Raw genomic sequence first — 26,489 nt, forward strand, 5'->3', positions numbered from 1 at the left:
GTTAAGCAAACTTAAATGAGGAATGTAATTGAAATGTGTTTTTTCTCTCACTGCAATACTAGAACTAAAAACATGAGAAACCCAAATAAAATTGATTAGGTTAGGTTGTAAACAAATTAAATTTATTATTCATTTATTATATATGAATTTATTATTCACATATATTAAATCATCAATTTGTGAAATTCATTGCTGCAAGGTAGATTAATTGCTATAGCTTATAAGACTATTTTGACTTATTTTTTAAAAAACAAATATTTTTTTAAACTTATTTATTTGATTTATGTGCACCCCATCTCTTCTAGAGGTGACTTTATTTCAATTATGTTGAAAAATGACAGCTCTTTTTACAAGTGGAAGAGAAGCAGTCTAGGAATATATTTCACAGAAAATTTAGTGAAGTCAAGAAAATTAAAGAAATATTCAATCTAGGATTATAGCCATATACTTATGAGCTGAAACATAAAACCACTTCAAAATATGCAATTAGATCCCTATGTGATTTATAAAAAATAATGCAATTTCCTTCATTTGATAATGATTAGATCCTAAACAATAGCCTGCTATTCTAAAAAAGTGGGCATCAAATAGAAATTTCAAAAATCCAATTCATAGTTCTTAAATGATTAAACTGGCTACATCCTAGGATCTGTCAACTAGCCTAAATACTGATAAGTAGGTGCTTTTGATAACCAAGATCATGTGGTTCTGCTAGTTTATATACCATTTCTAAGAATACCATTTAAAAACAAAGATTAGACACTTGGATGTTGGTGAGAATTATTTCCTAAATAATTTGAAAGGCCAATAATTTATTGTCTATACCAGACATGTCAAACTCACGACATCACGTGACATCGCGCAACATATCGGGATGATTTTGCCATTGCCGGCAATGGGGTGGGCGCGGCTTTCAGATGATGCATCCGGCCCGCGGGCTGGCAGTTTGACACCGCTGGTCTATACTGTCAGAACCATAAAATATAACTTTCTCAACTTTTAAACAAAGTTTTTCTAAACTTATTGAAACCATCAATGATCATTAATTATAAAAGCTAACTGAAGCCTCCATTATCAGGGGCATTGCATTTCTGAATTAAACATGTTGGGGTGAACAGGGCAGGATCCTCATTCTGTGTAGTGAGCTTGAAATTTAAAAAGTGGTTTAAGACTGCTTTCTTTATTCCCAAATAGCTTTGACATGAAAAAGAAAATACTGAAATAAGATGAGTTTGAGGAAAATTATGTTTTTTTCAAAAGTAAATCCTACTGATTTCAATGGGAATAAACATGAGTAAGTTTATGACCCCCTTCATGGATTACTGCCTTGTCATCGTGAAGGGGCTTGCGTAATTCAATGAAGCTATGAGCTATGCCGTGCAGGGCCACCCAAGACGGACAGGTCATAGCAGAGAGTTCTGACAAAACGTGATCCACTGGAGAAGGAAATGGCAAACCACTCCAGTATCTTTGCCATGAAAACCCTATGGACAGTACCAAAAGGCAAAACGATATGACGCCGGAAGATGAGCCCCTCAGGTCGGAAGGCGTCCAATATGCTACTGGGGAAGAGCAGAGGGCTAGTACTAGTAGCGCCAGAAAGAATGAAGCGACTGGGCCAAAGCCGAAAGGACGCTCAGCTGTGGATGTGTCTGGTGGTGAAAGGAAAGTCCGATGCTGTAAAGATTTTTTCTCCATAGGAACCTGGAATGTAAGATCCATGAATCAAGGAAAGCTGGACGTGGTCAAACAAGAGATGACAAGACTGAACATTGACATCTTAGGTATCAGCGAACTAAAATGGACAGGAATGGGTGAATTTAATTCAGATGACCATCAGGTATACTACTGTGGGCAAGAATCCTTCAGAAGAAATGGAGTAGCCTTCATAGTCAATAAAAGAGTAGGAAAAGCAATACTGGGATACAATCCTCAAAATGACAGAATGATCTCAGTTCGAATCCAAGGCAAACCATTCAATATCACAGTAGTCCAGGTCTATGCCCCAACCACCAGTGCTGAAGAGGATGAAATTGACCAGTTCTATGAAGCACTACAGCACCTTATAGAACTAACACCAAAAAATGATGTTCTTATCATCATGGGGGATTGGAATGCTAAAGTAGGAAGCCAAAAGATAACTGGAATAACAGGCAAGTTTGAAGCAGGGCACAGGCTGATAGAATTCTGTCAAGAGAATACGATGGTCATAGCAAACACTCTTTTCCAACAACCCAAGAGACGGCTCTACACATGGACATCACCAGACGGTCAACACAGAAATCAGATTGACTATATGCTCTGCAGCCAAAGATGGAGAAGCTCTATACAGTCAGTAAAAACAAGACAAGGAGCTGACTGTGGCTCAGACCATGAGCTTCTCCTTGCAAAGTTTAGGCTTAAACTGAAGAAAGTAGGGAAAAGCACTAGGCCACTCAGATATGAATTAAATCATATCCCTGTTGAATATACAGTAGAGGTGACAAATAGATTTAAGGAATTAGATCTGATAGACAGAGTGCCTGAAGAACTATGGACAAAGGTTCGCGACATTGTACAACAGGTAGCAACCAAAACCATCCCAAAGAAAAAGAAATGCAAGAAAGCAAAATGGCTGTCTGAGGAAGCTTTGAAAATAGCTGAGGAAAGGAGGGAAGCGAAAGGCAAGGGAGAAAAAGAAAGATACATCCAATTGAATGCAGAATTCCAGAGAATAGCTAGAAGAGATAAGAATGCCTTCTTAAATGAACAGTGCAAAGAAATAGAAGAAAACAATAGAATAGGGAGGACCAGAGATCTTTTCAAGAAAATTGGAGAAATGAAGGGAACGTTTCATGCAAAAATGGGCATGATAAAGGACCAAAATGGCAGGGACCTAACAGAGGCAGAAGAGATTAAGAAGAGGTGGCAAAATTACACAGAAGAACTATACAAGAATGAGCTTAACGTCCCTGATAATCACAATGAGGTGGTCACTGACCTCGAGCCAGACATCCTAGAATGTGAAGTGAAGTGGGCCTTAGGAAAGCTGAGCAACAACAAAGCTAGTGGAGGTGACAGTATTCCAGCTGAGCTATTCAAAATCTTAAAAGACAATGCAGTAAAAGTGCTACACTCAATTTGCCAGCAAATTTGGAAAACTCAACAGTGGCCTCAGGATTGGAAAAGATCAGTTTACATTCCAATTCCAAAGAAAGGCAGTGCCAAAGAATGTTCAAACTATCGCACCATTGCACTCATTTCTCATGCTAGTAAAGTCATGCTTAAAATCCTACAAGCTAGACTTCAGCAGTATGTGGATCGAGAACTACCAGAAGTACAGGCAGGATTTCGAAGAGGCAGAGGAACTAGAGATCAAATTGCCAACATACGCTGGATCATGGAGAAAGCTAGGGAGTTCCAGAAAAACATCTACTTCTGCTTCATTGACTATGCTAAAGCCTTTGATTGTGTGGATCATAACAAACTGTGGAAAGTTCTTAAAGAGATGGGAGTACCAGACCATCTTATTTGTCTCTTGAGAAACCTATATGCGGGTCAAGAAGCAACAGTGAGAACTGGACACGGAACCACTGATTGGTTCAAAATTGGGAAAGGAGTCCGGCAAGGCTGTATACTGTCGCCCTGCCTATTTAACTTATATGCAGAGCACATCATGAGAAAGGCAGGGCTAGATGAATCAAAAGTTGGAATTAAGATTGCCGGAAGAAATATCAACAACCTAAGATACGCAGATGATACCACTCTAATGGCAGAAAGTGAAGAAGAACTAAAGAGCCTCTTGTTGCAGGTGAAGAAGGAGAGTACAAAACTTGGGTTGAAACTTAACATTAAGAAAACCAAGATCATGGCATCTGGCCCTCTCAATTCCTGGCAAATAGATGGGGAAGAAATGGAGGTAGTGACAGATTTTATTTTCCTGGGCTCCAAGATCACTGCAGATGGGGACTGTAGCCAAGAAATTAAAAGACGCTTGCTCCTGGGGAGGAAAGCCATGGCAAATCTAGACAGCACACTAAAAAGCAGAGACATCACCCTGTCAACAAAAGTGCGTATAGTCAAGGCTATGGTCTTCCCAGTTGCAATGTATGGCAGTGAAAGTTGGACCATAAGAAAGGCTGAGCGCCAAAGAATTGAGGCCTTTGAACTGTGGTGCTGGAGAAGACTCCTGCGGGTCCCTTGGACTGCAAGGCGATCAAACCGGTCAGTCCTAGAGGAGATCAACCCTGACTGTTCTTTAGAAGGCCAGATCCTGAAGCTAAAACTCAAATACTTTGGCCACCTAATGAGAAGGAAGGACTCACTGGAGAAGAGCCTAATGCTGGGAAAGATTGAGGGCAATAGAAGAAGGGGACGACAGAGAATGAGGTGGCTGGATGGAGTCACTGAAGCAGTAGGCGTGAGCTTAAATGGACTCCAGAAGATGGTAGAGGACAGGAAGGCCTGGAGGAATGTTGTCCATAGGGTCACGATGGGTCGGACACGACTTCGCAGCTAACAACAACAAAGTTTATGACAATCTTTATGAAATTAATGACTTAATAAAACACTTACCCAATAATTGGATGTTTAAAACCAAGTTTTCTTGTGACTTCTTCTATTTCTTTTTCTAACAAAGGCTGTGGACGAATTAAGTATTTGACAAACTGTGAGACCCACCATACTGGAGGATCCCCATGGACACGAATTAGTCTATCAGCCAGATCTTCTGGAATTGCCAGTGGCAAATATGGAGGCCGTGGATGTAGACTGTCAACTATGGGCAATTCTATAACTTGAACATTTTTGTCATTCATTTCACCTAGAAAAGACATGGTCAGAATCAAATGTTTCAGAAATAGGTGATTTTACAAATTTTATTAAAGATATAGAATATATATATATATATATATATATATATATATATATATATATATATATATATATATATATATATATATATATATATATATATATATATATATATATATATATATATATATATATATATATATATATATATATATATATATATATATATATATATATATATATATATATATATATATACTTTCTGATTGAGACTGAGTATCCATTTCAATTATTGTCTTGCATGCAACTGCACAAATTCAAGAGTTACCAATAGACTGAACAGAAACTTTACATTAGGTATGTTCAACTCACAGTCCTGGACAGCTAGTAATGTGCCCCAACAAGATAATGAAAATTATTTAAAATAAAGGAATATAATATATATTAACTATATTATATATTTTTATGTGGCCAAGACTTTTCAGTCAATATGGCCCAGGCAAGCCAAAAGGTTGGACAACCATGGTTTAGATTCATTTGCAAGAAATATCATGGATTGATAAAAATGAATTGCCATGGTTACTAATTCACCTCTGTCCACTACAGGTTGTCCCCAACTTACCACCCGTTGTTTAATGATGATTTGGAATTACAACAGCAATGAAAAAGTGACATATAAGTCATTCATAAAGTTACAATAATCACACCACCTCCATGGTCACATGATTATAATTTGGACGCTTGACAATCAGTTCAGATTCATTACCAATTGCAACACCCTATAGTCACCTCATTGAGATCTGCAACCTAGGCAGGCAGCTTATGACAAACAAGGTCAATGGGGGAACCCAGATTCATTAATAACCATGTGATTTACTTAATGACCAAGGTAAAAGTAGTCATAAAATCAAGTCTGTTCACATAATGATTTGCTTAATGACTGCATTGCTTAGCAAACAAAATTCCAGTCCCAATTGTGATTGTAAATCGAGTACTACTTGTACATAAAGTATTAAAATGCATAAAATATCTATAGAAAATGTAGCTAGGAAAAAGCTAAAGCTTGTAACAACACAATTTGAATAGTTTTCCTTAAACTCTAGCATTTCTTGGTAAAACTTTCATAACACATACAGGGAGTGCAGAATTATTAGGCAAGTTGTATTTTTGAGGATTAATTTTATTATTGAACAACAACCATGTTCTCAATGAACCCAAAAAACTCATTAATATCAAAGCTGAATATTTTTGGAAGTAGTTTTTAGTTTGTTTTTAGTTATAGCTATTTTAGGGGGATATCTGTGTGTGCAGGTGACTATTACTGTGCATAATTATTAGGCAACTTAACAAAAAACAAATATATGCCCATTTCAATTATTTATTTTTACCAGTGAAACCAATATAACATCTCAACATTCACAAATATACATTTCTGACATTCAAAAACATAACAAAAACAAATCAGTGACCAATATAGCCACCTTTCTTTGCAAGGACACTCAAAAGCCTGCCATCCATGGATTCTGTCAGTGTTTTGATCTGTTCACCATCAACATTGCGTGCAGCAGCAACCACAGCCTCCCAGACACTGTTCAGAGAGGTGTACTGTTTTCCCTCCTTGTAAATCTCACATTTGATGATGGACCACAGGTTCTCAATGGGGTTCAGATCAGGTGAACAAGGAGGCCATGTCATTAGATTTCCTGCTTTTATACCCTTTCTTGCCAGCCACGCTGTGGAGTACTTGGACGCGTGTGATGGAGCATTGTCCTGCATGAAAATCATGTTTTTCTTGAAGGATGCAGACTTCTTCCTGTACCACTGCTTGAAGAAGGTGTCTTCCAGAAACTGGCAGTAGGACTGGGAGTTGAGCTTGACTCCATCCTCAACCCGGAAAGGCCCCACAAGCTCATCTTTGATGATACCAGCCCAAACCAGTACTCCACCTCCACCTTGCTGGCGTCTGAGTCGGACTGGAGCTCTCTGCCCTTTACCAATCCAGCCACGGGCCCATCCATCTGGCCCATCAAGACTCACTCTCATTTCATCAGTCCATAAAACCTTAGAAAAATCAGTCTTGAGATATTTCTTGGCCCAGTCTTGACGTTTCAGCTTGTGTGTCTTGTTCAGTGGTGGTCGTCTTTCAGCCTTTCTTACCTTGGCCATGTCTCTGAGTATTGCACACCTTGTGCTTTTGGGCACTCCAGTGATGTTGCAGCTCTGAAATATGGCCAAACTGGTGGCAAGTGGCATCTTGGCAGCTGCACGCTTGACTTTTCTCAGTTCATGGGCAGTTATTTTGCGCCTTGGTTTCTCCACACGCTTCTTGCGACCCTGTTGACTATTTTGAATGAAACGCTTGATTGTTCGATGATCACGCTTCAGAAGCTTTGCAATTTTAAGAGTGCTGCATCCCTCTGCAAGATATCTCACTATTTTTGACTTTTCTGAGCCTGTCAAGTCCTTCTTTTGACCCATTTTGCCAAAGGAAAGGAAGTTGCCTAATAATTATGCACACCTGATACAGGGTGTTGATGTCATTAGACCACACCCCTTCTCATTACAGAGATGCACATCACCTAATATGCTTAATTGGTAGTAGGCTTTCGAGCCTATACAGCTTGGAGTAAGACAACATGCATAAAGAGGATGATGTGGTCAAAATACTCATTTGCCTAATAATTCTGCACTCCCTGTATATGCTGTTATTTTTACATCAAAAGGAGCATCATTTATTCTAGCTTTTACTAAGTTTGGATGCAATGTAATAAGCAAGCCTCATGATACCTCAATAAAGCCATGGATTTGTAATTGAAATTATATTTAGAGATAATAGGGAGTCACAAGCCTTTCTTCAATTTGTTTACCCAAAGATTCCCAGCTACTAATTTTCCCCCAAGAAATACTATTACTGTTATTGTTATTACTGCTGCTGTTGCTATTATTACATTTCCAGAATGGTGTGTGTGTGTGTGTGAAATAAGAAACAAAAGAGAAAGGAATTGAGGAATAAAATAGTAGAAACCATTTTTCTCATTCTCATCCCAATTTCTCTACCTAAATATATAGGTATTATAAATGAATTTACTGACATACTTCCTTCCATTCTCTTTCTGTCTTTCTATCATGAACAGAACAGAACAGAACAGAACAAAATAGGAAGGGACCTTGGAGGTCTTCTAGTCCAGTCCCCACTCAAGCAGGAGAACCTGTACCATCTCAGACAAGTGACTGTCTAGTCTCTGTTTAAAAATCTCCAGTGATGGAGCGCCCATGATTTTTTTAGGCAAGCTGTTCCACTGGTTAATTGTCTTCACTGTTAGGAACTTTCTCCTTAATTCCAGGTTGCTTCTCTCTTTGGTCAGTTTCCAACCATTGTTTCTTGCCTGCCCTCTGATGCTTTGGAGAATAATTTGACCCCCTCTTCTTTGTGGCACCTCTCAAATACTGGAATGCTTCTATCATTTCACCTCTATCTCTTCTTTTCTTTTAGACTAGCCAAACCCAGGTCCTGCAGCCGTTCTTCATTTGTTTTAGTCTCCAGGCCTTGGATAATCTTAGTTGCTCTTTTCTGAACTTTTTCCAAGGTATCAACATCTTTTTTGTAGTACGGTGACCAAAATTGCTTGCAGTATCTGAGCTGTGGTCTCACTAGAATTTTATAAAGCGGTACTAATACTTCGCGTGATCTTGATTCTATGCCTCTGTTTATGCAACCCAGGATTGTATTAGCTTTTTTGGCTGCTGCTGTAAATTGCTGGCTCACAGTCAAGTGATCGTCCACGAGGTCCCTCTCACAGTTACTGTCTTTGAGCCAGGTCTCACCTAATCTGTACTTATATATTTGATTTTTCCTGCCTAAATGTAAAACTTTGCTTTTCTCCACATTAAAACTCATTTTGTTAGATAGGGCCCATTGTTCCAATTTGTCAAGAACTTTTTGAATCCTGAGCTTGTCTTCTTGCATGTTGGCTATTCTTGCCAGTTTACTGTCATCTGCAAATTTGATGAGTTCCCCTTCTATTCCCTCATCTAAGTCATTGATGAAGATACTGAACAGTACTGGGCTTAAGACGGAGCCTTGTGGTACCCCACTGCTTACTTCTCTCCATGTGGATGTAGTACCATTGAGGACTACTTGTTGAGTACAGCTTGTCAGCAAGCTACAAATCTATCTGGTGGTGATGTTATCTATTCCAACTTTTTCTAGCTTACCAAGCAGTAGATTGTGGTCTACTTTGTTGAATGCCTTACTGAAATCTAAGTATACTATGTCCATAGTGTTTCACTGTCTACTAATCTGGTCACTTTATCAAAGAATGAAATAAGATTGGTTTGGCATGATCTATTTTTAACAAACCCGTGCTGGCTACCAGTTATAACTTTGTTTGCTTCTAGTTGTTCACAGATCTGTTTTTTTATTATTATTATCTTTTCCAGAATCTCCCAGGTATTGATATAAAATTTGCTAAGTGCAAATCCTGTAATAGGATTTTACTAAATTACGATCAAACCCCAAAAGTTAAGATACTGATACAGTTAAATCTCCCTGCCTTCCCAAAAGCAGTGATTTGTCAATACATTTTTCCACAATGTTTTGATGTTTTGACTTGGTAATCTAGTTTACAGCCCTGTGGTTTCCTGTAGTCTCCAATTGAAGTATAATTCAGGTCTGCATCTGTTTAGCTTTTCAAGATCAATCAACAACAGCTGGATACTGCAACTGTTTGTGACCAGGCTTAGAAAATAACTAATAAAATCAATGAGGCTTAAAATAGACATGATTCACTTGATGTTAGTGCTATTTCAGCAGACTTAATCCTATATCCCACTGAATATACTTGCTCTTATCTTAAAAGTAAAGCATCAGTTTAATATTGCAATTTTAATTAAGACATACCTGGAAATTCAAGGCATTTCTCAATTCATAAATGTATTTTAAAAAGGAGAAAATTCTCTGAACAGAACTGTCACAATGAGGAGAAATATAATTACAGCAACCTCACTTCTTCAATTCTAGTTTGGATTATAATAGGGAGAAACTGTCCTTCTTAACCTGTAAGCCATTATTTCTCCATTTTTACTTGACAATCTGAACACATAATCTTTATCTAGAAGGTTCTATATTGTTGATGCTTGGAGGGTGCAATGGTCTATAACAGATAATAATCTATAATAATAATAATCTATAATAATAATAATAATAATAATAATAATAATAATAATAATAATAATAATAATAATAATAATACCGTATATACTTGAGTATAAGCCGACTCGAGTATAAGCCGAGACCCCCAATTTCACCCCCCAAAACTGGAAAAAGTTATTGACTCGAGTATAAGCCGATCCGCCGTTCTGCAAGCCTCCGCCGCCGGCGGAGGCTGGATCCGCGCTCTGCAAGCCTCTGCCACCAGCAGAGGCTCGATCCGCCATTTTGCAAGCCTGAATACACAGGAATACCCTGTGTGGCCGCGGCTCTCGGGGAAGCCCTGGCTGTCCGCTTCCTCGCTCCACGCTGCCATTCGGGGCCCGCGCGTTCCCCGGGCAAATCGCGGCTGACAGATAGGAAACTAATTCTACTTTAATATAACATTACATTAACAGTATCTTGCAAGTTTGAAAGTAAATTCCCTTCCATTCTCTTTACGGCCCCAGAAATTAGGGAAGTTTTCTACAGAGCTGCTTGTCCCACCCACATTATTGCTGTGGGCTAAGTTGCCTTTTATCTGACCATTCCTTGGCTCCCAAGGTCATTCCCATATACCATTACAGAATCTCAGTAACATCAATTCCAAATATGCAGGTATTATAACTTTATTTTAAAATGCCGAACTGCTTCAATAGATAATTATTTCAAGTTATGGTTTAAAGTCTTCTTACATTAGATTAGGTTACATTAGATTATAATTAATATCCAAAGAAGTTTCTCTTATATGGTAAGAAAATTTGGGAAGTATTTTAAAATCAATATAACTTGCTTCCTGACCATAATATATACTCATATGTTGTCACGAACTAAAAGGGATATATCCGCACAATTATAACATTGGTAGATTTTTTTCAATTAATCTGAACTAATACAGAATAATAGAGCTGGAAGGGTCCTTGGAGGTCTTCTAGATCAAAGTAGCCCAACCTTCTCGGATTGGTGGCCCGGCACGGGGGGAGGGGGGAAGAGGGTATGGTTTTGTGCAAGGGGCGGAACAGGTTTAAAAAAGAAATGGTGATGCATAGTAGTAATAGTACAGAGCATAGTATATTGGTAATTGTAATAGAGTAATGCTGTAGTAATAGAGTAATAGGTAACAGTGTGAACATTGTCATAGTAATAGAAATTAAAGAGTATTGAAATATTATAATAGTAATTATCATAGTAATAATGTTGGGATGGCATCAGAATATAGGAAGTACTCATATACTGTATCACAACAGAGGGATAGAATCAAGATCAAGTGAAGTACTAATACCACTTTACAATGCTTTGGTAAGGCCACACCTGGAATACTGCATCCAGTTTTGGTCACCATGATGTAAAAAAGATGTCAAGACTCTAGAAAGGGTACAGAGAAGAGCAACAAAGATGATTAGGGGGATGGAGGCTAAAACATATAGGGAACGGTTGCTGGAATTGGGTATGTGTAGTTTAATGAAGAGAAGGGTGAGGGGTGACATGATAGCAGTGTTCCAATATCTCAGGGGCTACCACAAAGAAGAGGGAGTCAAGCTATTCTCCAAAGCACCTGAAAGCAGGACAAGAAGCAACGGATGGAAACTAGTCAAGGAGACAAGCAACCTAGAACTAAGGAGAAACTTCCTGACAGTTAGAACAATTAACCAGTGGAACAACCTGCCTCCAGAGGTGGTGAATGCTCCAACACTGGAGGTTTTTAAGAAGAGACTGGACAGCTATTTGCCTGAAATGGTATAAGGTTTCCTGCCTGAGCAGGGGGTTGGACTAGATGACCTCCAAGGTTCCTTCCAACTTTATTATTATTATTATTATTATTATTATTATTATTATTATTATTATTATTATTATTATTATTATTATTTTGTTTGTTTTTACAAAATACAGTATCTCCCCTTTCCTTATAGGTCAGTATGTAGAAACCACCTGTCCAGTGTACAGTTCTTTTGTGTGTGTCTTGAGTCTGGGTCAATTCAGTTGGGCATGGTTTAAAAAAAGAACCCATGACATGTATACACCATCTTTCCCAACCATGTGGCATCAAGACAGATGAATATTTAATTCTCATAGTGGGAATCAGATTTTGTGTACTATGACAGTAACTACCATATATTTTCATTCAGAATTACTCACAATAAATACAGTATACATACTGAGATTCAAGCTGAATTCCTTGAAAATACTAAACTGGGAATTTTTAAACTATTGTATTTTGAACATGTCTCAGTACTTCAGCTTGTTCAGAATGCTAAATTAAAGGATGCATAGTCTATGTCACACTAAGTCAGAAACCTTTGCAGATCTGCTGATCTTCCTTCAGGTGTTCTGTTCCCCGCTCCCGGAGTACAAACAAACTGACAAGCAGGCACGACTAGTAAGAGTTAATTCTACAGGCTTTAGTTAATTGCCTTCTGATAAGGCCTTGGCCTCAAACGTCAGCTGGAATGAGATAACGTCCAAACAAACAGTCCAGAAGCAGATGTACCAAAGTGTTGCCAAGAATTCAGACCAGGGTTTCAAACAAGAAGCAGAGTTCCAAAGATGTGACCAGAAGTTGTTTAAACTATTGTTTGTCACAAAGTTCTGAGAGCAGCCACACCCCCTTTTGTACCTTATGGGGTGTGGCTCAATGACTCAGCTACTCCCTGGCCCTCCTACTCAACCTACGTTGCTGCAAACGCTTGGCCCTGCGTCTTTCTCGAGGGTCTAGCCATGAGTTATCTTCACTAGACTGTATTTGCTGCAGCTGCTCGAGTTCCATCCCAGCCTGGCTCCCAGCCTGGCTACTACCAGGCTGCTCCTCTCAGCCTTCAGATGGAGACGGAGGCCTTGCCAGAGAGGAGGGCCCCGGAGAGGGAGGCCTTGCCAGTCCCTCCCCATCATTCTCAGAGTCCTCTTCCTCGATTAGGACAGGCGCGGGGGTCGGGGCCACAACATCAGGTTTGTTTGTTATGTATCTATTATTTTTCAGATTATTATCTCTACCAATTTGCTAGAAACAGATACATAATTTATTGGTATGTAATTTCCTGGAAGTCCACAGAATCCCTTTTTAAAATTTTGTGTCACATTGCTAACCTTTTATTTTATTGGCTCTGAGCTTGATTTCATTGGCAAGTTTTGCTATAAGGTCACAGTTTCACATCTCAGCTGTTTAATAACCTTCTGGTAGATGTGATCAAAGTGTAGATTGTTACTTTATTCTCTTTCAAGATGTCTAAGAACATCTTCTCATTAACTCAATTTGTTTCCTTTTTTTTCCTGAAAATTTCAGTACAGATTCACATATCTGTCGTATACTAAAACAGATGCAAATTTTTCATTAAGTCTGTCTGCAATTTCTGCATTATTCTTGAACATTTCGCAAGAATGGCCTTCTATTGCTCTTCCACAGTGTCACAACATTTCCTGCTTTACAGGTGAACCAAAAGGATTCAGTCTACCCCATAAGACCTGATCAATCTTCAATAGGATTAGGACTCAACGTGGCAGGTGCGCTAGTCTCTTCCATAAATGGAGAAAGCTCTCTTTGTAATGTAGCTGTAGTACTCCAAAGCACATACTGGCAGTGCAACATATTGTGGAACAGTGCCCTTTGAGGGCATATCAGGGAAACCCCAGAGACTTTCTGGATGCAATTCCATCATGTACTAACTATATAAATAGTCTATCTTTGAATCTGTAAATAGAGTAAATAGTTTCATCCCCTTCATGGATTACTGCCTTGTCGTGGTGAAGGGGCTTGCGTAATTCAATGAAGCTATGAGCTATGCCGTGCAGGGCCACCCAAGACAGACAGGTCATAACAGAGAGTTCTGACAAAACGTGATCCACTGGAGAAGGAAATGGCAACCCACTCCAGTATCTTTGCCATGAAAACCCTATGGACAGTACCAAAAGGCAAAACGATATGACACTGGAAGATGAGCCCCTCAGGTCGGAAGGCGTCCAATATGCTACTGGGGAAGAGCAGAGGGCTAGTACTAGTAGCGCCAGAAAGAATGAAGCGACTGAGCCAAAGCCGAAAGGACGCTCAGCTGTGGATGTGTCTGGTGGTGAAAGGAAAGTCTGATGCTGTAAATATTTTTCCTCCATAGGAACCTGGAATGTAAGAATGAATCAAAGAAAGCTGGACGTGGTCAAACAAGAGATGACAAGACTGAACATCGACATCTTAGGTATCAGCAAACTAAAATGGACAGGAATGGGTGAATTTAATTCAGATGACCATCAGGTATACAACTGCGGGTAAGAATCCCTCAGAAGAAATGCAGTAGGCTTCATAGTCAATAAAAGAGTAGGAAAAGCAATACTGGGATACAATCCTCAAAATGACAGAATGATCTCAGTTTGAATCCAAGGCAAACCATTCAATATCACAGTAGTCCAAGTCTATGCCCCAACCACCAGTGCTGAAGAGGATGAAATTGACAGGTTCTATGAAGCCCTACAGCACCTTATAGAACTAACACCAAAAAATGATGTCATCATCATGGGGGATTGGAATGCTAAAGTAGGAAGCCAAAAGATAACCGGAATAACAGGCAAGTTTGGCCCTGGAGTACAAAATGAAGCAGGGCACAGGCTGATAGAATTTTGTCAAGAGAATACAATGGTCATAGCAAACACTCTTTTCCAACAACCCAAGAGATGGCTCTACACATGGACATCACCAGATGGTCAACACAGAAATCAGATTGACTATATGCTCTGCAGCCAAAGATGGAGAAGCTCTATATAGTCAGTAAAAACAAGACCAGGAGCTGACTTAAACTGAAGAAAGTAGGGAAAAGCACTAGGCCACTCAGGTATGAATTAAATCATATCCCTGTTGAATATACAGTAGAGGTGACAAATAGATTTAAGGAATTAGATCTGATAGACAGAGTGCCTGAAGAACTATGGACAGAGGTTCGCAACATTGTAGAACAGGTAGCAACCAAAACCATCCCAAAGAAAAAGAAATGCAAGAAAGGAAAATGGCTATCTGACGAAGCTTTGCAAATAGCTGAGGAAAGGAGGGAAGCAAAAGGCAAGGTAGAAAAAGAAAGATATGCCCAATTGAATGCAGAATTCCAGAGAATAGCTAGAAGAGATAAGAATGCCTTCTTAAATGAACAGTGCAAAGAAATAGAAGAAAACAACAGAATAGGGAGGACCAGAGATCTTTTCAAGAAAATTGGAGAGATGAAGGGAATGTTTAATGCAAAAATGAGCATGATAAAGGACCAAAATGGCAGGGACCTCACAGAGGCAGAAGAGATTAAGAAGAGGTGGCAAAATTACACAGAAGAACTATACAAGAATGAGCTTAATGTCCCTGATAATCAGAATGAGGTGGTCACTGACGTCGAGCCAGACATCCTAGAATGTGAAGTGAAGTGGGCCTTAGAAAAGCTGAGCAATAACAAAGCTAGTGGAGGTGACAGTATTCCAGCTGAGCTATTCAAAATCTTAAAAGACAATGCAGTAAAAGTGCTACACTCAATTTGCCAGCAAATTTGGAAAAATCAACAGTGGCCACAGGATTGGAAAAGATCAGTTTACATTCCAATTCCAAAGAAAGGCAGTGCCAAAGAATGTTCAAACTATCGCACCATTGCACTCATTTATCATGCTAGTAAAGTTATGCTTAAAATCCTACAAGCTAGACTCCAGCAGTATGTGGATCGAGAACTACCAGAAGTACAGGGAAGATTTCTAAGAGGCAGAGGAACTAGAGATCAAATTGCCAACATATGCTGGATCATGGAGAAAGTTAGCGAGTTCCAGAAAAACATCTACTTCTGCTTCATTGACTATGCTAAAGCCTTTGATTGTGTGGATCATAACAAACTGTGGCAAGTTCTTAAAGAGATGGGCATACCAGACCATCTTATTTGTCTCTTGAGAAACCTATATGTGGGCCAAGAAGCAACAGTGAGAACTGGACACGGAACCACTGATTGGTTCAAAATTGGGAAAGGAGTCCGGCAAGGCTGTATACTGTTGCCCTGCCTATTTAACTTATATGCAGAGCACATCATGAGAAAGGCAGGGCTAGATGAATCAAAAGTTGGAATTAAGATTGCCAGAAGAAATATCAACAACCTAAGATATGCAGATGATACCACTCTAATGGCAGAAAGTGAAGAAGAACTAAAGAGCCTCTTGTTGCGGGTGAAGGAGGAGAGTACAAAACTTGGGTTGAAACTTAACATTAAGAAAACCAAGATCATGGCATCCGGCCCTCTCAATTCCTGGCAAATAGATGGGGAAGAAATGGAGGTAGTGACAGATTTTATTTTCCTGGGCTCCAAAATCACTGCAGATGGGGACTGTAGCCAAGAAATTAAAAGGCACTTGCTCCTGGGGAGGAAAGCCATGGCAAATCTAGACAGCACACTAAAAAGCAGAGACATCACCCTGTCAACAAAAGTGCGTATAGTCAAGGCTATGGTCTTCCCAGTTGCAATGTATGGCAGTGAAAGCTGGACCATAAAAAAGGCTGAGCGCCAAAGAATTGAGGCCTTTGAACTATGGTGCTGGAGAAGACTCCTGTGAGTCCCTTGGACTGCAAGGCGATCAAACCGGTCAGTCCTAGAGGAGATCAACCCTGACTGCTCTTTAGAAGGTTAAATCCTGAAGCAAATACTCAAATACTTTGGCCACCTAATGAGAAGGAAGGACTCACTGGAGAAGAGCCTAATGCTAGGAAAGATTGAGGGGCAATAGAAGAAAGGGATGACAGAGAATGAGGTGGCTGGATGGAGTCACTGAAGCAGTAGGCGTGAGCTTAAATGGACTCCAGAAGATGGTAGAGGACAGGAAGGCCTAGAGGAACATTGTCCATAGGGCTGCGATGGGTTGGACACGACTTCGCAGCTAACAACAACAAATAGTTTCATATTTCCTCATTGAGAATGTAATTGTGGTGTACTTTTTAATATTTTTGCCATATGCTACATAAATAAATCAGCTACACTTGGGTACCATAAGACAGAGAACAGGGGTGATGATTTTGTACACACATACAAAACCTAACGTCAAAATACATACAGGAACATGAACACAGTGTGATACTCATAGGAATGAGAGCCCCTCATGATGACATGACTGCATTTCAGGCAGATTTATTTTTTTTATTTTAATTCCATTTATATCCCGCCCTTCTCCGAAGACTCAGGGCGGCTTACAAGCTTAGCAGTAGCCTTCATTCTATGTATATGCCTGCTTATTAGGGCTCACATTTATGACTGGTTGCAGTATCCTGTTATCATTTGTTCATGATTTGCAATCATTTATTTATTAAACAAATTTATATGAACACCCAACTCATACACAGGTGACTCTGGGTGGCTTACAACATTAAAAATCCACTACATAAAAACCATAAAACTTCCAGCAAAAATTCACTCATTCAGAAGAATGAATTTGCTTAATGATCACATGATTCAGACTCATGACTGTGTAATTTGCTTAATGAGCATTATAAAACGGATAAAAAATTGGGTTTGGATATGTGGTTTCCTCAATTTATCATTGCAATGACTTACGACCACAATTCTGATCCCAATTGTGATTATAAATCAAGGACTACTTGTAATGATTAGTAGGCATCAATCTAGTCCCACCTCAAGCATGAAAGCTAGCTGGGTGACTGGGTGATTTTGAGCCAATTATTCTCTCTCAACACAACTCACCTCAACACCACACCTGTTGTGGGGAAAACAGGAACAACAAATAATATAAGATATGTTGACTCCTTGGAGTTATTTACAAAAATAATAAAAACAGGGTAAAAATAAGCAAGCAAGTAAATAAATAAAAATAAATCTCAGAATACAACTTTAGTCCAGCCACTCTCTCTCAGCCCAGTCTACTTCACAGAGTGATTATGGACAAAAATTAGAGGAGGTTCTATGCAGCTTATCTTCAACTCCTGGAGGACATAGAGATATAAATCTAACAAATAATGATATAAATAAAATGTATATGGATGATGATAGACATTGTAGTCTAAATTATCTGAAGACTACCAGATTATAAAATCAAGGTTAGAGGTTCAAAGCAGGATTGGTGGTTCACAAATTATCATTCCACAAGTTTTCAAATAATATTAAGAAAATAAAGGGAATTTTCTTCAAACTCTGTAACCCACTCTTACTATGGAAAAAAAGTCTTGAGGCATCAGAACTGATTAGCACTACCTACTATTCTTTTACAATTATTTTGGTACAAAATGAAATTGGCAACATGAGTGCTGGGATAAGCCAGAATAGTTAAGATCATACAAACCATTTGGAGGACTACTTGATTGATACTCACAAACGAAGTGTCTCCTACATGTGCAAACAGGAAAACCAACATGGGAAAACTTTGGAAAGGCACAACCACCTTGACCTTTTGAGGAGTGGATTTGGAGAGACAGTTTATTTCCAAAAATGTAGTCCTCCAAACAGTTAGGAAACAGATAACTAATATTCTACAACAGACATATTAGGTCACGTAAAACTATTTTTAAGTAAACTCATATATTCTCCAAAAAGACACCTTCCCACTTTTTCTAGCAAAATAAATTATTTTGGATTTAATTTGTACAGTACTTTTCTATTAAATCAATACCCACACAAAATACAGATTACAAACCAATGCTAGCACTGTTAATTAAGTATGGAACTTCCTGCATGTGAAACCTTTCCTACATTGTAGAATTGTAGCTTGTGGGTGCTTGATTTATGAGTCAGCATCTCTGTTTCCTATATGCTGCTCTGAGTGAATGGGTAGGGAACAGTTATATTTATTTTTCGTGTTTGAATTCTGGCAGCTTCCTCTCCTTTGCCCTGTGACTGATGTTAACCAAGCAGAGAAAAACTAAAAAGAGTTATATAAACCCCAATTCCCCATAATGGGACTTAAATTCATTTCTTTTACTAATCTCACACCCTGCTGAAGGCTGGTGTTATCACAATACGGTAGCAGCTTTTTTTGTTCTATGATTGGTATCTTCCCTGCCTTGCTTGATGAAAACAGTTTTTGTCTTCCAATAGCTGTGACCTTTTCCTCAAGGACTCTCAATAGCCTTTTCCTACAGCATTTGGGTACCATCATAAATAGGCTTATTTCTTTCATGCGTTATAATCCAAGACAAATGCTCATCTCCTCTCTAAGGAACAGGATCATTGAAAATAAGGTTCTGTGGGAGTCTATGGGAACTAGAAGGCTACTACAATGCATGTATATTTGGAAAATAATGGTTTTTCAAGAACTATGCTGGCTATTGTTTCATATTTCATCAGTTACCATGTTAATGCTCTAGATCATTATTCCATGATTTTAGTGCTTACTGAAAAGAACAGAGCAGACCTTTACATTCATTTTAATTAATTTTAGCTTGCTAAGTACTGTGGTTCTTCTGAAATGTTGTATGTTTATTAAAGACATTTGTATGGTGTATGATAGTTATACAAATTGTGGGGAAGAAATAAAACCTCCCCCCCCACCAGCCCCTCAAATATGGATGCTTCTATTCTTTATTATTTCCAAGAATCTCTCATTAAATCACCTATTTTTGTTTTCTTATAGGAGCTCAATTGCCCAATAGGTAGGAAAATTCAATTTTAACTAAAGTTTGTTTTCTTACTGGATGCAGTAATAACACAGTTCAGTCAACTAAAACAATTGAATTTTATGGCAAATATATGCCATAAAATTGTTTTTTATGGCAACTGTAAGCTGTGTAGCAGTTATTTAAGTCCAACATTAAACAAAATTTATTACCTGAACTGCTGTCAATTCAATGAGATCAACTGTGTACATTTTGTTTTTCTATAAAAATAATGCAAACATTTCAGTTAAAAGTAAAATCTTTATTTCTTCCAACACTAAATTTAGAATGTGTGTGTTTGTGCATACATATATATGCATACACACACACACACACACACACACACACAAACAGACAGACATATATGTGCACATATGCACAACACTTCCAAATTTAGTACTGGAGATAGAGAAACAAGGCCACCCAAAGGCAAAGTATGAACCCACAAAAAGTCATGAGAATGATATAGGGAATGTTCCCTCTAATTTCTGACAGGCTGTTTGCAGAAAAAATGTTTGCAGAAAAAATCTTTTGTGCTGCTTTGCCCAAACCAAGTACAAATTTGCGAGCCACTGTATAAGCATATACATTGCAAATAACTACAGTAACAACATGTTGAAATGTTTACATATTTCTTAGTATAGAATTGGTTATGTGCCATGGTGGAGCCTTGGTGGAGTAGTGGGCTAATGCCTCCTTAAGTAACATCAGCTGCCTGCAATTAGTGCAGGTTCGCATCCCACCAGGCTCAAGGTTGACTCAGCCTTCCATCCTTCCGAGGTAGGTAAAATGAGGACCCAGATTGTTGGGGGCAATAAGCTGACTTTGTAATAATGCCGCTTGGGGGGGGGGGCGAAAGCCCTAATAAGCAGGCATATACATAGAATGAAGGCTATTGCTAAGCACATTGGTTTGTGCTTAAATTATAAGCCGCCCTGAGTCTTCGGAAAAGGGCGGGATATAAATGGGATTAAAATAAAATAAATAAATAAATAAAATGAAGTGTTGTTTGACTTCTAGATGGATTTTCCCCACATTCCCTAACCTGGTCTTTCAAGTATTCCAATGGAATCCATCCACCCTGGCACTAATATAATTTCTTTCTTTCTGCCACCTTTCCCAGGATTAAAAGCTTCTCCAGAGAGCATGGTTTCCATAATGTTCTGAAACAGGATAATTATTATTTGTGAGAACTCTGGATTAATTTGTTCAATGACTCTTTTGTTCAATGACTCTTTTTTTCTTTTTGGCTTCTTCAATACCAAAGTCCAACTTTCACTTCCAGACACCAGCAGGGTGAGTAGAGAACAAGGCTGCAAGGCTGGTAGGTCTAGAAGAGTGCAGGTTGGTAAGGCCAGCAAGGTGATTGGAGCAAAAAGTGACAGGGCTGGCCCTTGAGAGCAGAGTGCAAGGCGATGGGTGCTGCTGAGGCTTTGCGTTATGGCACTGGGGTGGCTGGTTGTGGCATGGGGCTTGAGTTAGCACTCCTTGGCAGTGGTGATGGTTGAAATTGGAAGGCAGGTGCAACTGGGGGCTTCCCAGCCTCAACTTCAGGTCCAGTGCTGCCCCATGTACCAGTGTGCAGGATGGCCACAAAATCTGAAATTGTGGGAGATAGGTGAGTAGGCAGAGCTGAAGCACCCCTGCAGCCACAAATGTGCTCAGGTTGCCAAGTATATGAATTTTGATCATATGACTGCTGGAATTCTGCAGTGGCCATCATTTTAGAGCCTGCATGTAAGTGTCATTCATTCAATGCTGCCACAACTTTGAACAGTCGCTGAATGAATGGTTGTAACTTGAGGATCATCTTTACTTTTCCCTCACTAACAACAAATTTTCTCAGAGGAAATTCCCTTCAGTAGAGGGAAGATGGTAAATAGCCTTTCAGTTGACACTAAGTCCAAAGATTCCAGTTGTAATAAACCATTACTATAGCCCAATTTGAAAAGTCATCGAAGAACTGTGTTGCTTAATTACCGTATTTTTTGGACCATAAGACGCACCGGACCATAAGACGCACCCAGGTTTTAGAGCAGGAAAACAAGAAAAAAAATCTTTCTCCTTCTCTCTCTCTCCCTCTCTTTCTCTCTCTCTCTCTTTCTCTCCCTCTCTCTCCCATTGTCCCTTCCTTCCTTCCTTCCTTCCTTCCCTCCCTCTTTGTCCTTCCCTCTCTGCATTAGAGCAGTACCCGCGGAGGCGGCCCTGCAGCCCAGCTTTGTCTTGCAGAAAGCAAGCTGAAACGGAGTGAGGGAGATTGCCAGAAATGCGAATCGGCCGATCTCGCGCTCCTGCAAACTCCCTTGCTCGGTTTCAGCTTCCCTTGCTACAAGAGAAAGCAGGCTGAAACGAGGCAGATTGCAGCAGCGCAAGATCAGCCGATTTGCATTCCTGGCAATCTCCCTCACTCCGTTTCAGCCTGCTTTCTCTTGTAACAAGGGAAGCTGAAACCGAGCGAGGGAGAGTGCAGGAGCGTGAGATTGGCGTTTCTCAGCACGTGCCGATTCGTGCTCCTGACAATCTCCCTTGCTTTCCACTTGCGGAGGTTGGGGCTGGCCATACGGATCACCTTCGGACCATAAGACGCACCCTCGTTTTTTCCCCCACTTTTGGGAAAAAAGTGCATCTTATGGTCCGAAAAATACGGTATGTCATGTCTTAACTTCATGTTATTTTGGAAATAGGAGCAAAAAAAAAATCAGTTTCCTGAGGTGTAATGGGAAAGAAAGCTACTACTTGATTTCCAAACTTTTCTAATTCTATATTAAAAAAACTGTAGTGATAGCACAATCCTATAATGTATTCCAATAACAAAAAAAGAAAACTGAGATAAAACAAGAAACTACTGTACACAAATAACTTCAAGTCAGAAGTTAAAAAAAACCCCAAAATGCACCAGATTAAATACTGAATCATTAGCAAATAATGAAGTTATTATGCATCTCAATATAACTTTTTTTAAATTGTCTTCCAGAAGAACATTATACTGTATGTAGGAATTAGAGCTGCAAGTTTATAGCACATAGAATTTAATTCTTGTGTCATTAGGAAGCAGCTGGAATAAAATTTATTCCTAATAGCCAATGGAATGTTAGGAAATATAAAACCAGAAAAAATTGTTCCATGGTCTTCATATATACATCATCATAAGATATCATGTGATTTAGAATATAAGCAATATATTATTTTCTACATTGTGTAGAATAATACTGAAAAATAGTCATTTCCAATTAAGTATGTTTTCTTTCCCCTTCATTTCATCAAAGGTCAACCAGACCCAATAGCTACAGCATATACAGTTTGTGTGTGTATATATATATATACAGTACATACACATACAGTGAGGGATAAAAGTATTTGATCCCCTGCTGATTTTGTACATTTGCCCACTGACAAAGACACGATCAGTCTATAATTTTAATGGTGGGTTCATTTTAACAGTGAAAGACAGAATAACAACAAAATCCAGAAAAAAAACGCATTTCAAAAAAGTTATAAATTGATTTGCATTTTAATGAGAGAAATAGGTATTTGACCCCTTCGGAAAACATGACTTAGTACTTGGTGGCAAAACCCTTGTTGGCAATCACAGAGGTCAGACGTTTCTTGTAATTGGCCTCCAGTTTTGCACACATCTCAGGAGGGATTTTGTCCCACTCTTCTTTGCAGATCCTCTCCAAGTCATTAAGGTTTTGAGGCTGACGTTTGGCAGCTTGAACCTTCAGCTCCCTCCACAGATTTTCTATGGGATTAAGGTCTGGAGACTGGCGAGACCACTCCAGGACCTTAATGTGCTTCTTCTTGAGCCACTCCTTTGTTGCCTTGGCTGTGTGCTTTGGGTCATTGCCATACCCATCCACCACTCATTTTCAGTGCTCTGGCTGAGGGAAGGAAGCCCCGTCCATCATCCCTTTGATGCGGTGAAGTTGTCTTGTCCCCTTAGCAGAAAAACACCCTCAAAGCACAATGTTTCCACCTCCATGTTTGACGGTGGGGATGATATTCTTGGGGTCATAGGCAGCATTCCTCCTCCTCCAAACATGGCGAGTAGAGTTGATGCCAAAGAGCTCGATTTTGGTCTCATCTGACCACAACACCAGTTCTCCTCTGAATCATTCAAATGTATATGTACATGTGCTTTCTTGAGCAGGGGGACCTTGCAGGTGCTGCAGGATTTCAGTTCTTCACGGCAGTGTGTTACCAATTGTTTTCTTGCTGACTACGGTCCCAGCTGCCTTGAGATCATTGACAAGATCCTCCCATATAGTTCTGGACTGATTCCTCACCATTCTCATGATCATTATGGAATAATGTAGCTGGAATATTTTCAGTTTTCAACTGTGATTCACCTTTCTCAAGTTGAATCCTGCTGTTGGTAGCTACAGTGGAGTTCTGGATACTGTGCACAGATATCCAGGAGAAGCCATGATGGTGCTATATGCATCATGATATCATTATCAAAATCAGTCAAGATTGGTCCTGTGTTTCTCCACCTATTGTGACCTTGATTTTAATCAAGTCAGCGGCGGGAAAGGCTTGACCCTAAATTTTCAAAATTCTCATGAGGACCTAATTGGAAAAGCCTTCATGAATGGGATTTGCACTGGGAGTTGCCCTTCATGCAAGGGATTTGTGTACGTGCACCTGTGTACATGAGTGTACTCAGATGGTTGATCTCATCCAAAATCTGTCTGAATGCCAAGATAAAAAATAAAAGTCTGGATCATGAATGAAGAGATCCCTTTTTTAGAGACAAGCAATTGTTGAGAAAATTATTATTGCTCCTCTGTACAGAAATTTGGGATACAGAAAATTAGGGGTTGTGGGGGCAGAATTGTGCTGTCTGGAAAATTGGTTCATTCTTAAATGTAAGTGGTCAAAATATGTATTTATTTTATCTCATCAGTTTATCAAAAGCACTAGGATACTTATCAAAAATTTTGTAAAACCATTGCTTTATGTAAGAATGTCCTAAGAAAAAACAACTGTTCATGTTTGTTTGTTTGTTCATGGAAAAAAACTGTTAAGCAACCCATCCACAACATTTTCTGACTTAAGCAGAGATTAATAGAAAACTGTGTCCAAGAAAGCTAGTTATTCCACCCATATATTCTGATCTTTGCTCCCTGTCCAGACTGTATATACGCACGTACTTGCTTTAACTCCTGGTAACTGCTTGGACTATTCCCTGCAGTTTTCTTGACAAGATTTGCGGAAATAGTTTGCTATTGCCTCCTTACTGGGGCTGAGGGAAAGTGACTGGCCCAAGGTCACTCAGCTGTCTCTGTGCCTAAGGTGGGAGTAGAACTTGCAGTCTCCCAGTTTCTAGCCTGCTACAAGATAAACAGTGTTCCAGGTGAGAACCTCAGTATCCAACCACCACCTTACAACTTTCTGCTGCTATTAGAATAATGACAAAGTTATTGATGATGTTGACGATGGTGTATGCTACCATTCCTAACACAGGACTTTTCAGCCGGTGGTATCATGATCATTGAAACTACACGAGGTGAGATTTTGCATGGAGCCCCAGACCGAGGGAGATTGACAGTTATTTTGTGTTTCTTCCATTTGCAAATAATCGCACCAACTGTTGTCACCCTCTCACCAAGCTGCTTGGCAATAGTCATCTAGCCCATTCCAGCTTTATGTAGCTCTACAATCTTGTCCCTGACATCCTTGGACAGCTCTTTGGTCTTGGCCATGGTGGAGACCTTGGAATCTGATTGATTGATTGCTTCTGTGGACAGGTGTCTTTTATAGAGGTAAGAAACTGAGATTAGGAGCACTCCCTGTACTAAAGTGCTCCTAATCTCAGCTCGTTACCTCTATAAAAGACCCCCGGGAGCCAGAAATGTTGCTGACTGATAGGGGATCAAATACTTAGTTCACTCATTAAAATGCAAATCAATTTATAACTTTTTTGAAATGCATTTTTCTGAATTTTGTTGTTGTTATTCTGTCTTTCACTGTTAAAATACACCTACCATTAAAATTACAGACTGATCATTTCTTTGTCAATGAGCAAACATATAAAATCAGCAGGGGATCAAATATTTTTCCCCTCACTGTATGTATGTATGTATGTATGTATGTATGTATGTATGTATGTATGTGTGTGTGTGTGTGTGTATACACACATGCATACACATACATACATACATATTTTAGATATAAGGATAACTATGTGTACCAGCTACCTTTACATGTGTTGATGCTTTTCATTTGGTGGATCCTGCAGTCTAATTCAAGGAATGGAACCCAACCTGAAAACAAACCTGAAAACCAGTTCAAGAAAGTACTGTTTAGGAGAAGCAGAACTAAACCCAATTCAAAAATATCTTAAATGTATTGAATTCAAACTGATATCTTAAAAACTACAAGCTGGTTCAAAACAGATGGTTACAAACTACAAATAATTTATTTTTCTTTGATTTGAGGAATAAATTTTTTTTCTGGGACTGCTAGTTCTCTTGCTTTGTTAAGAACAACAACAAACAATCTAACTAAAATATAGGCACATTTAGATCTCTACTGAACATTAATCTCATCAATGCAATTGTTTTTTAGTCAGCTATCTAGTAGTACAGATGATTACCCTCTGCTACTTTTCTAATGAAATTCCAAGGAGAGAAAATTGATCATGGTTAGATCTAATTTTTTTTTTATAATGGAACATCGAAAATGAGAATTTTTTGTTCATAATGATTGCTAATTATATTTTAACTATTCTGTACTCCGGGCTGGATCCTCTTGAATACAGGGTTTGGCACACAGCATAGACATATCTCTGAAGAAAGGACAATGGAGCAGTAATTTCCACGAAGTCTCTTTTTCTAAGTTCCAGGAAATCTACTAAGCTTCCAGAGCAGCAAGTAGGAGCCTAGATTGCAGTAATGGATTGGGGAGGAGAAACTGTTG

The 26,489-nt window shown here is 39.1% G+C and overlaps 1 protein-coding gene and 1 long non-coding RNA gene across 6 annotated transcripts in view; one reads left to right on the forward strand and one right to left on the reverse strand.

Annotated features, from left to right (window-relative positions):
• The window catches only part of LOC308672403, a 415,494-nt gene that overhangs the window by 248,347 nt on the left and 140,658 nt on the right, over positions 1-26,489 (forward strand). The gene's annotated exons all lie outside the window — the stretch shown is intronic.
• FUT8 (fucosyltransferase 8) overlaps positions 1-26,489 on the reverse strand; it is a 111,935-nt gene that overhangs the window by 19,104 nt on the left and 66,342 nt on the right. For all 5 annotated transcript variants that reach the window (XM_081335124.1, XM_081335125.1, XM_081335122.1 and 2 more), the window contains one exon: positions 4,555-4,801. In XM_081335124.1, the coding sequence (XP_081191250.1) occupies positions 4,555-4,801 (247 nt within the window). The remainder of the gene's footprint in view (positions 1-4,554; positions 4,802-26,489) is intronic.

This window comes from Vipera berus (assembly GCF_964194415.1).
Source record: "Vipera berus genome assembly, chromosome: 1".
Classification (NCBI taxonomy): Eukaryota; Metazoa; Chordata; class Lepidosauria; order Squamata; family Viperidae; genus Vipera; species Vipera berus.